At 52.2% G+C, this 10,769-nt stretch overlaps 2 protein-coding genes across 2 annotated transcripts; one reads left to right on the forward strand and one right to left on the reverse strand.

The window, feature by feature from the left end:
* CTF1 (cardiotrophin 1) lies at window positions 1-5,760 on the forward strand. The gene is made up of 3 exons (XM_077907381.1): window positions 1-101; window positions 1,310-1,428; window positions 2,921-5,760. The coding sequence occupies exons 1-3, from the start codon at window positions 77-79 to the stop codon at window positions 3,380-3,382; spliced, it is 606 nt and encodes a 201-aa protein (XP_077763507.1). The 5' UTR covers window positions 1-76; the 3' UTR covers window positions 3,383-5,760.
* Window positions 4,822-8,922, reverse strand: LOC144319222 (cardiotrophin-2-like). Its single transcript, XM_077907076.1, has 3 exons — window positions 8,907-8,922; window positions 6,763-6,899; window positions 4,822-5,280 (listed from the first exon to the last, which is right to left on the reverse strand). Exons 1-3 carry the CDS (start codon window positions 8,920-8,922, stop codon window positions 4,822-4,824), a joined length of 612 nt encoding a protein of 203 aa, XP_077763202.1.
* Between the last annotated feature and the right edge of the window lie 1,847 nt (window positions 8,923-10,769).

Raw genomic sequence — 10,769 nt, forward strand, 5'->3', positions numbered from 1 at the left:
CACGCCCCTACCCCTTTCCCCATCTCCCCCTTCGGAAGGGGGGCGTGGAGGCAACCGGGAGCAGCCTGGGGCCAGCATGAGCCGGAGGGAGGGAAGTCTGGGTAAGGGGCTTAAGGGCGAGATGCCGAGTGCCCGAGGGGAGCAGGGGTCAGAAGGGCTGGAAGCTTGGGGTCTGGGTCCCCGCCACCCCCGGGTCCGGGAAGGGAGCGGCCCGAGCTGGGGAGAGCAGGGCCCTGGTGTCAGGTAACGAGCCGGTGAGCTATGGGACAGGACAAGCGCCAGAGTTTAGCAGAGGCCTGGGCTGTGACTTCAGGGACTTGGGCTCAGGGTTTAGATCACAGGTTCGAGTACACCCTGAGAGAGAGGACTGGGGTCGCAGCTGGGGCTGGACGCCTGAATCCTCTGAGTATTGAGAAAGAATCCAACTGGGGACCAGAGGAAGGATAGAGTTAGGGAAGGAAGTCTTTGGGCCACAGGAGCTAATGAGTGACAACAGGAGACGAAAGTCGAGGCTGTTAAGAATAGAGCAAGCGGTGGGAAACTCAGGCGCGGGGGCGGGGGGCGGGGGACGGGGGGGAAGGACCGGGGCGGGGCGGGGGTTGCTGGGCCGGGACTACAGTCCCCAGTATGCCTTGGGCACACGCGCTGGGCATCTCGGAAAATGTAGTCATCCTTCCGGGGCTCCACCCCCTAGTTTGCACTAAGAAAGGCTAGTCATTGATGCTGCAGGTGCCCAGCCCGGCGTCTTGCAGAGACGGTCCATCCGGGAGAAAATGGGACTTCAGTCTCCCAATCTGTAGGATGGGCTTAAAGGAGCATTCTGATTTGAAGTTCTGTGCTTCAGTGATGGTAAATTTCACCAACAATCAGTGAGGTATGGAGATATGTGAAACCTTACCTCAAAGGGCTCCCAGGCTGAAGCAGATGCACCCAGATAAAAGAGCAATAAAAAAAAAAACTACCTTGGGAGTGTGAACAAATGGCCTTAAGTAAAAGGAAAAAGTTAATTTAGGGGAGGGGTGAATCTGGAGGCCACACTGAGAAGGCAATATTTGAATTTGGCTTTAATAGGATTTCAACAGTGATTTGGAGTATACATATCAGGCAGGACAACTGTTTGGCAAATGTCCGGTTTGGTAAATGTTGGCCTCATTTACCATCACTTGAAATGGGACAGAGGCTGCCTGGCTTAAAAGTTGGAGAATTCAAAGCAGAACTTCTGGATTCAGGAAGGAAGAGCTAGCCTGGAAGAAATAGTCAAGGAGCAGGGGTTTGGGCTGCCCTCATTCATCCCCCTTTTCACCACCAGAAGATCCACAGGCTGACTCTTCCATCTCACCCCTTCCCCACTTGGAGGCCAAGATCCATCAGACACACAGCCTCGCCCGCCTCCTCACCAAATATGCTGAGCAGCTGCTCCAGGAATATGTGAGTGGGAATGGGGACGAGGGTGCCAGGGGCCTGAGGAATGGGGAAGTACAGATCACAGAGGTTCCTGACCACCCATTTCTCCAACCTCATTTCCCAGATGCAGAAATTGGGGCTCCTGGCCATACAGCAAACTGGAGGACCCTCTCTGTGCTCCAAATGCCCCTCTCTCTGTCTCAGCTTGGAGGTTCCCCCCACAGTGCCTTAAGGCAGAAGCTGAGAGAGTGAAGAGAATTCTGGTCTGGGAGTCAGGAAACCTAGGTTCCAGGCTCTCTATGATCTTGTCACCTCCCCTCCATGGGCCTTGGTCTCCCCAACTATAAAAGGAGACAGTTTAACAAGATGAGTTGTGAACTCTTCTACCTATGCTATGCAGAGAGACCAAGAAGGAGTTTCAATCTGGAGCAAAAGTTCCAGGCCAAGAGGGGACTTTTACAGAGGAGGAGGATCTGTCGTCAATAGCTTTGGTGGGGCATAGGGCCCTGCCCAAGAAAGGAGAGTATTTCCATCAGTTACTCTGGCGTAATGGAAGAAGGGTGTGGTTTTGAGTCAAATAGACTTGTAGACCTGCTAACTTGCTGTGATGTTGGGTACTAATGATAAAATGAAAAAATGATGATGTAACAATCATGAAAGTGGGATAATAGAACTAGCTTTATAGTTCTATGAACTTTGGTTCAGAATCCAGCACTGTCCTTTCCTAGATGGATGACCTAGGGCAAGTCAATTTACCTCTCAGCTTCAGTATCCTCATTTATAAAATCAGCGGCATCATAATCACCATACCCATTATTGGAAAGATTAAGAATAATGTGTTTAAAGCAGCAAGCATGCCTGAACCAGAGACAAGATGTTAGCAAAGAATAAATGGTATTGTTGTAGATTTTTACAAATTACCAATCTCCTTCATCTTTAATTTGTTCATTCATATATCAGTTATTCATTGAGCCCCTACTGTGTGCCAGGCAGGTGCAGAGGTGGTAGCGGATGGGAGGAGAGAGCGAAACAGGTCGAGTTTCTGCAGTATCTGTGTGATTCTCAGGAGATCCCTGATAGAAAGACTGGCTGGGGATCTGATCCCCCATTTTACAGATGACAAGACTGAGACTCAGAGAAGGGAAATGGTTTTGTATGAAACTGCACAGCTAGCAAATGGGGGAGACCGATTTTCACCCTGATCTGTAAGATAGCATTAATAAAATCGCTAACGTTTGTTGCGCCCTTCCGGTGGGCCAGGATTTGCCTGAACCATTTCAACGTGCTCCTAACTATCCTAATGAAGTTCAGACTGTTACCTCCATTTTAGAGATGGGTGTAAAGCCCACTTATTTTGTGGTTGTTTTGTAGTACCTCAAACACAACAGCTGTGTTGGGAGGAAGGCGTCATTTGAAAGCGGGGAAACTGAGGCTCCAGAGAGATAGAGGAGCGGAGAGCGCAGGGGTTCCGTCGCTCCTCGCGGGGGCTCCCCCCTGACTGCCTGTGTCTCCGCAGGTGCAGCACCAGGGAGACCCCTTCGGGCTCCCCGGCTTCTCGCCCCCGCGGCTGCCGGTGGCCGGCCTCAGCGCCCCGGCTCCGGGCCACGCGGGCCTGCCCGCGGCCGAGCGGCTGCAGCTGGACGCGGGGGCGCTGAGCGCGCTGCCGCCGCTGCTCGACGTGGTGCGGCGCCACCAGGCTGAGCTGAATCCGCGCGCGCTGCGCCTGCTGCGGCGCCTGGAGGACGCGGCGCGCCAGGCCCGGGCTCTGGGCGCCGCGGTGGAGGCCGTGCTGGCCGCGCTGGGCGCCGAGACCCGGGGGCCCCGGCCCGAGCCCGCCGTCGCCGCCGCCGCCGCCGCCACCGACGCGGGTGTCTTCCCTGCCAAGGTGCTGGGGCTCCGCGTGTGCGGCCTCTACCGCGAGTGGGTGAGCCGAACCGAGGGCGACCTGGGCCAGCTGGTGCCCGGGGGCCCGGCCTGAGCGCGGGGCGCGGGGCTGAGCTCGCTGTCCGCTCGGCGGCCGTCTCCGTCTCTCTGTCTCTGTCTGTCTCTGTCTGTCTCTGTCGTCTCCCTTCGCTTTGTAAGCGCTCCGTGTCTCCTCCATCGGACCAACTTGCGTTTGTGACTTCTAAGTCCCTTGCTTTCTTGCTTTCCCCCTCCTCTTCCCCGTCGCTTGGGCCTGCCTCCCCCTCTCTTTGACTCCCCCTTTACCCGTCTCTGGGGGGGCCTCTTTGTCTCCCCATTTATCCATCCTTGGGCTTCCCTGGGCCCCACGTGAGCAGGCGTACCTCTCAGCCTCATCTCCAGGAGGGAACCTCTCATCAGCTTTGTTTCCCTCAGTGCCTCGCTCTGGCCTTTGCAGGCTGGCAGGGGACTTGCCTGCCAGCCCTGGTTGGAGGGCTACTCCAGACAAATTTCAGCCACTTGCCCGCAGCGTCACTCCGCCTGTTGCACCCTGGCTCCCCGATCCATCCGGGCCCCTTGGGTGGGCCCTGCTTGCTTCCCCCTTGGATGCCCTTCCCCTCCTCTGCCCCATCCCTACCCCTCCCCTGCCTCCCCACCCAAGCCAGGTCTATGGAGAGGAAAACCAACACCTTAAAAGAGTTTTATTTCTGAGAATAAATTAATTTTTTGTAAATAAAATGTTTAAAAATAAAAAGAACACTAAAGTTACCAGTATATATAGTTGTTGATAATGGGGAGACATTTGAGGAGAATAGGATCCTTGGGGCACAGCTGATGCCCCCGCTATACCCGAAAGCCACAGTATAAATAGGAGATTCACAAATGCCCCCAGGACAAGGATATCAGTCACTCTAGAACAGGAAGTAGATGTGTCCTGAGCAGGAAACATCTACACCAGTCCTTGTTTTTTCAACTGGACTTCCATTGATCAGGAAGTGAAGTCCCTCAAGATGAAAATTGGAACAGTGGCGGTAGTCAGGGAGGTAGACTAGGGGAGGCAATGAACTCCAGCAAGAAGGGAGGCCTCTCTGCTTGGAAAGCCCATAGCTTCGTACAGGAAGTGAGGTAGAGACAAGAAGGCAGCCCTTGGACCTCCCAAAAACTTACAGGAAGAGGAAGAAGACCAACTGTCCTCTCCCTGTGGAGTGGGAAGTGAAGCCTCTTCAAAAAGGCACTTTTTTTCCACCCAAGATGTGGCGAACCAGGACCACTGGATTGAGAATCCACAAAATGGTGTCTGTAGAGTCCCACCCAGATCTGGATGGGAGGCCATAGGACCTAGGCAGGAAAGGCCGGGGCAATAGAGACATGAGGCCTGGTTCCTAGGAAATGCTCCCAAATATACATGCCCTGTCTGCTAGACAAGACGTGTCTCCTTTCTAGCCAAGAAGCAAGCCAGAAAAAGAGTAATTGGGAAAGAAGTATTACAGCCTCTGACAGGAAGTCCTGCCTCCTCTATCCAGGGTATTTGGCTTTGAGCAGAGCCAAGTCCCTCACAGCTCTGTCCGTCCACTGGCCGTATTCCCGGGTCACTACATAGCCTCGACATTTCCTCTCAAAGGCTGAGGCCCCAAAGGGGACAACCCCAAGAGTGTCCTCTTCTGGGGGGATGGGCAGGCCCAGGGCAGTCATGATGGCAGCCATGTTGCCCAGCAGGCCTTGGGCCCTGAGTCTTGCTGCCCCAAGCTGAGCCAGCAGGATAGGACTGCCAGGGTTCAGGTCTCTCTGGTCATCCCCCACGAGCTGGAGGTGCTGGGTCAAGGCCAGGAAGGCCCCCTGGGCATGGCCCAGCCGCTCCTCGTCATCCAGGGCATGCCAGATCTTGAAAGAGACAGCGGCAGGAGGCAGGCTGCTGAGCTGAAGCTCAGGTGCTGAGAAGCCAGGGTCGCTGAAGGGGCTGCCCTGGTACTGGAGCTGTATGAGAGAGACAGACAGGAATGCAGACTAATTCCTGGGGCTCCCCCTGACTTCACATCTGTCTTCTATAAGACTGGCATCTTCCCAGGGGGTGTTGGTGGCCATCTCCTAGCATAGAGCCCGGCCTCTGTTGGGTTCCAGGTTCCTGTACAAGTTGTACAACTTTGAATCACAGCTTCCATAATTCCCATGCATCAGCATTATTGTGCCAGTGATAAGAAGTCATATATATAAGGTGCTTAGCACAGCACCTGGCATACAATAGGGCATGATAAGCCACTGTTTATAATATATATATAATATATAATATATCATGATGCTATGATTATATTATTTATTATATACTATTTTCACTCTAGATAATTGACAATGTGGTTATAGTCTATATGGTTCCTTTCTATTTATAGCATTTAGTCATTTATGTTTATTAATTTTATTATAATCTTTAATAAATAATTCTTAATATTATTAAATTTAGTTGAGTGCCTTCTCCATTAAACTTCTTGCTTCCACAAACCTAAACCCATGGAATCTTGGTGCATCCTGATAAATCCCCAAATGGATAGACCACCTGGTCCCATGTCCCTATTTCACAGGTGTGCCCAAAAGGGTGCCCAAAGCTACCCAAGGAATGGTGGCATCTATGGGACTAGAAACTAGATTTAGTAACTTCACATGGTCCTGGAATATAGTACAGCAGAGGAATCACAAACCCCAGGGCTTCTAGGGGCCAAGCAGATTGTGTAACTTGGGGAAGAAAGCAGAACTAAGATGGGATGAGGAGGGGGGCCAGGAGGGTCCCTGGGCCTGTTGTAGACAGGCTGTCATGTTCATAATTTGAACAAGTATTTCATGGCCCGAACAGAAAACATCTGTGGGTCAGATTCAGCCTGGGCTGCTAGTTTGAACTTCTGGACAGTGTGGGGGGTGGGAGAGGATTGGCATCTAATGCCACAGACCTGGTTTAAGATCCTGGCACTGCCAGTGATGAGCTGTGTGACCTTGAGCAAATTATTCACCCTCTCTAAGACTCAGTTTGCTCAACTGGATTCTAATTCCATCTCTCAGAACTGTTTGAAGAGTCAGCAATATAACGGGGATGAGTGCCTAGTGCCAGCATGTGGCTCCAGTAAGCACCCGGCACAAGGTGGTTGGAGAAGTCATCATAACCCTGTAAAGTCTTTCTCTGCATGGGCTGTCTTTGAATCTTGTAACAGTCCTGAAAGATGAGCAAACGCAGGATCACAATTCCATTTTGCAGATGAGGAAGCTGAGACGGAGAGAGAGAAGGAATGACTAGCTAAAGGTCACCAGCCATCAGTGACAGTGTTTGAGTGAGTCTCTAGTTGACAGAGCTCCTGTACTCTCAAACTCAGAGAAGAGCTTTCTCCTGGCTTTGCTCTGCTTCCCCTACCCGGGGCTGGGCCAGGAGGGCAGTGTCCCTCTCCCCTCAGCCGCTGCTGGCGCCGTGTCACTCACGTAAGTCTGCAGCAGTGTTGATGTATTCTTCTGCATGTAGAGGGCCAGGCTGTAGGCTTGACTGATGGGCTCTGCTGGGGAGACGGGGGCCCCCGGCCTGGGAGGTGGCAGCAGCAGGGTCAGCAGACAGAGCGGGGCTGGCAGAGGGAATCAAAGGTTATATCAAATCCCCGAGCCTGCCTGCTGATTCATTGATTCTTTGTCACAACTCCTCAAATGGGCACAGTCCTTGTGGCCTGTAATGATTTGGTGTATCCAAGTCGGGGCAGCATCACCCTGTAAGTAGATTATTTCCAGCCCAGACATTCCCCTGAACTCCAGACCCGATCTATTCAGCTTCCTGCTTGACATTATTGGATATTAATAAGCATCTCAACTCAAAATATCCAATACTCAACTCTGGATTCCCCTTCCACACTCCTCCCACAGTCATCCCCATCTCACACAAGGGTGCTTCCATTCTTCCAGTTGCTCAAAACCTGGGGTCCTCTTTGGTGCCTCATTCTCTCTTGCTCTCCACATTCACCCCCACAGTAAATCCCATCGGCTCTGTCCTTAAAAGGTAGTCAGCACAGCTCTGTGTTTCTTGATCTGAGTGCTCATGACACGGATACGATCACTTTGTGAAAATTCATGGAACTGTACACTTTATAAGTGTGTCCTTTTCTGTTTGTTCTTTTTAATAAAAAGTTGTAAAAGTTGAAAAGCTGTATCCAGAATCTACCCACTTCCCCCCTCCTTCCATTGCCATCACCTGAGTCCCAGCCACCAGCCCTCTCACCTGGACTGTTACAGGCAGTAGCCTCCCTGCACCCCGTCTCTGCTTCCACCTTTGCGGCCCAACCCACAACAATTAGATTCCTCCTGTGCCCTAACACCCCCTCTGCTCCCACCTCACACAGAGGAAGTGTGGAAGCCAAAGCCCTCTGGTGGCCTACAAAGGCCTGGCCCCACTGGACTGGCCTCCCATCCCATTCCTCCTCAGGCCCTGCCAGGACCAACCCCAGACCTTCCCAAGTCTGGCCCCTTCTTTTTTTTTTTTTTTTTTTTTTTTGGCCCCTTCTTGTACTTCAGGCCTCCACTCAGATAAGCTGTCCTGACCATATATCAAAAACCCCTTCCCCCTCCCTGATTTATAGTCTTCAGAGACTTTTGCTATTTTGTTTATTTATTTATTTGTCTGCTTGTTTGTTACTGTCTCTCCCCCTAGAATGTTGGCTCCAGGAAAGAGGAGACCTCCCCTGATTCATTTGTTGCTGGTACCCCAGCACCTAGCACAGAACTTAATAAATATTTGTTGCATGACTGAGTGCTGCCGTAAACAGCCATATCACAGATTCTTTGGGTACTTTTGAAAATGGGGATATGCCCATTTTAAATTTGAGTAAAGGCTGGGAATTGTCCCCTTACAGGTCAGGGCCAATTATATTCCCAGCATAAGGCTGGGGGATGGTTACCTAAGGTCACCAGCAGGAAGCAATGGAGATGAGAGGCAAATCTGATGGCCTCCATTGTTCCCCTTTCTACATTTCTGAGTTCCCTAAGTTCAGAACTTAAGAGAAGGCTGACAGTGAAGGCCCATTCATTCATTCCAAAAATTGGCTCGTTCCACTCACCTTCTATCACACTGACACTATAATTCACTTACTTTTAAAAAAGATTTTATTTATTTGGCAGAGGAGAGAAAGAGAGGACACAAGCCGTGGGGAGGGGCAGAGGGACAGGGAGAAGCAGACTCCCCACTGAGCCCCGATAGGGGACTTGATCCAAGGACCCTGGGATCATGACCTGAGCTGAAGGCAGACGCTTAACCGACTGAGTTGCCCAGGTGCCCTGTAATTTGCTTACTTATGACGATGATGTGTATTGTCTGTCTGCAGAATGAAATCCCCATGAGGCCGTAGATTTTAGTCTGTTTGTTCACTGCTGTATCAAATGTGCATAATAGGTGCTCAGTAATTCTTCTTGAATGAATGAATGAATGAATGAATGAATGAGTGAGGAATGAAGCCTTCTGTGTGTAAGGATTTGGAGATTCCTAGCATTCAAAGATGGCCAGGCACAGGATTTTGAAGGACCAGAGAACCTAGTGAGTAGCCCCCCTCCTGGTCTCTAGGCTCTGGCACTCCATCCCCCGCACTCACCTAGCTGATAGCTCATGCTCTCTCCTTGGCTCCTTCTTCTCTCCAGGCTCAGGATCCTTCTGGGGCACCTGTCCTCCCACCCCTCAGGTGGCTTTATACCTGAGCTGAGTGCTGAGGCCGCCCAAGGAGGGAAGGAGTCACACCCTAGGGTGTGTGTGTGTGTGTGTGTGTGTGTGTGTGTGTGAGGGGGGGGCACAGGTGCAGAAGTTCCAGAAACAAGGGACAGGCAAGGAAGGGGACACTGAGGTGACACCCTAGTCCCCAACAGTCCCCAAACTCGACCTTAAACCCTGGTTGCTAGGAGGGAGGGGTCAAGGCTGGGAGGGGATTATCGGGGGACAAAGGGGCCGCCCTGCTCCCTGCTGCTCCGCACGTCCTGGGATCCAGTTTCTTGTGAGGAGGCGGCCTCCTGCTCCGCCCCACTGGGACCCAGGCATTGGGCCCTGGCTTCCCTAGGAGTTTGGAAAAGGAATGGGAGTGGTGGCATGTGAGCAACATCACCCACAACCAAGGTACGCCCTTAGACACAGCAGCATGCACACGTCTACACACACACACAACACACACACACACAGAGGCATAGACACATACATTGGCACACGGGCACACACCAGACGTGAGCACTTCCCTACCTTAATTCATTTAAGCAGTACTGGTGCCTACTATGTGCTGGGCCCTGTTCCAGGTGCTGGGGTAGAACCTAGAACAAGCTAGACAAAAAGCCCTGCCCTCGTGGACCTGACACCCTCGGGGACTCAGCCTGCACGTGTGCGGAATCACACACGCCCTGCCAGGCCTGCACGTGTTACAGAGGCACAGTGCACACGTGTCCCCACTGACACATGCAGACATGCAAACACATAGCCACACCCAGAGGCCCCACCAGAAGTACACGCGTGAAGCAGACACATACATACGTGGGGTGTGCACACATCATGGTCACATGCACACACAGACACACCTGTGGCTGGAGGTCAGGAATCCTGAGATCTTGCCATGTCTTAGTCCCTGCTATCCTGGAAGATCTTGGGCCAGTGGCTGCCCTCTGCCCAGACACAGCACATACAGACCACAGACACATACCTAAGGCCCTTTCTACCTGGGGAAGACTTGTGGCAGAGGAGGAGATGGGGAGATTGGTGCTGGGTTCTGATCCTTCTTCAAAACTTTGCCAGTCTCTCTATGAGGGGGCAGTTCAGTTCTCAGTCCCTGCCCACTCACTGGGTCAGAGTGCTCAGTCAGACCCCCACCCCACTTCTATGGATGGACTACTGCTCTACCTTCCTCCCTGGTGTGGAGAAAGAAGGCCCACACCCTTCCTGCAAAGGCAGGAGATACATCTGTTCATTCATTCACCCATGTATGCATTCAGTGGGCAGATACTAACGGAACCTCTTCTGTGTGCTGGTACCAGGGTGGATGTAAGATGGGCCGGGTCCTTGCTTCACAAGAGTGCACAGTCCAGAGGGGGAGAGCAATAACAAAGGTGTGAGCTGATAAAAACAAAATGTCCTGAAGCAACAAAGTGCTGAGAAGAAGCCAACATAGGTTGCTGTGATTTACTGGGGAAGCAAGGAGATTTAATAAGGAGCTTGAGGCCCAGAGAGGGATAGCTACTTACCTGGAGTCACACAGCAAGGACAGAACTGATCCTAGACTCCTGCCCCCCAGCTCGGGACCAGATCTGGGGTGTCTCTGATCTGAACTGTGAGCTAAAGGAGGGAAGAGTTTGAAGGAAAGATGGGTTCTGGGGTAGGTAGGGGATCCTAAATGAGATCTCTGAGGTGGGGGGGGGGGGCTGCCAGGGCTGCTAGAAAGGGCCTGTGCTGGGCAGCGGTGATGTCAGAGGATTAGACTAGGCCC

This window comes from Canis aureus, chromosome 8 (genome assembly GCF_053574225.1).
Source record: "Canis aureus isolate CA01 chromosome 8, VMU_Caureus_v.1.0, whole genome shotgun sequence".
In the NCBI taxonomy this organism is placed as follows: domain Eukaryota; kingdom Metazoa; phylum Chordata; class Mammalia; order Carnivora; family Canidae; genus Canis; species Canis aureus.

Bases quoted from the DNA above. Each gene is read 5' to 3' on its own strand.
- CTF1 (XM_077907381.1), top strand. From the start codon at position 77: ATGAGCCGGAGGGAGGGAAGTCTGG. The intron at 102-1,309 runs GTAAGGGGCTTA...TTTCACCACCAG, and splicing joins CCGGAGGGAGGGAAGTCTGG to AAGATCCACAGGCTGACTCT. The intron at 1,429-2,920 runs GTGAGTGGGAAT...GTGTCTCCGCAG, and splicing joins AGCAGCTGCTCCAGGAATAT to GTGCAGCACCAGGGAGACCC.
- LOC144319222 (XM_077907076.1), bottom strand. The intron at 5,281-6,762 runs GTGAGTGACACG...TCTCTCATACAG, and splicing joins CAACACTGCTGCAGACTTAC to CTCCAGTACCAGGGCAGCCC.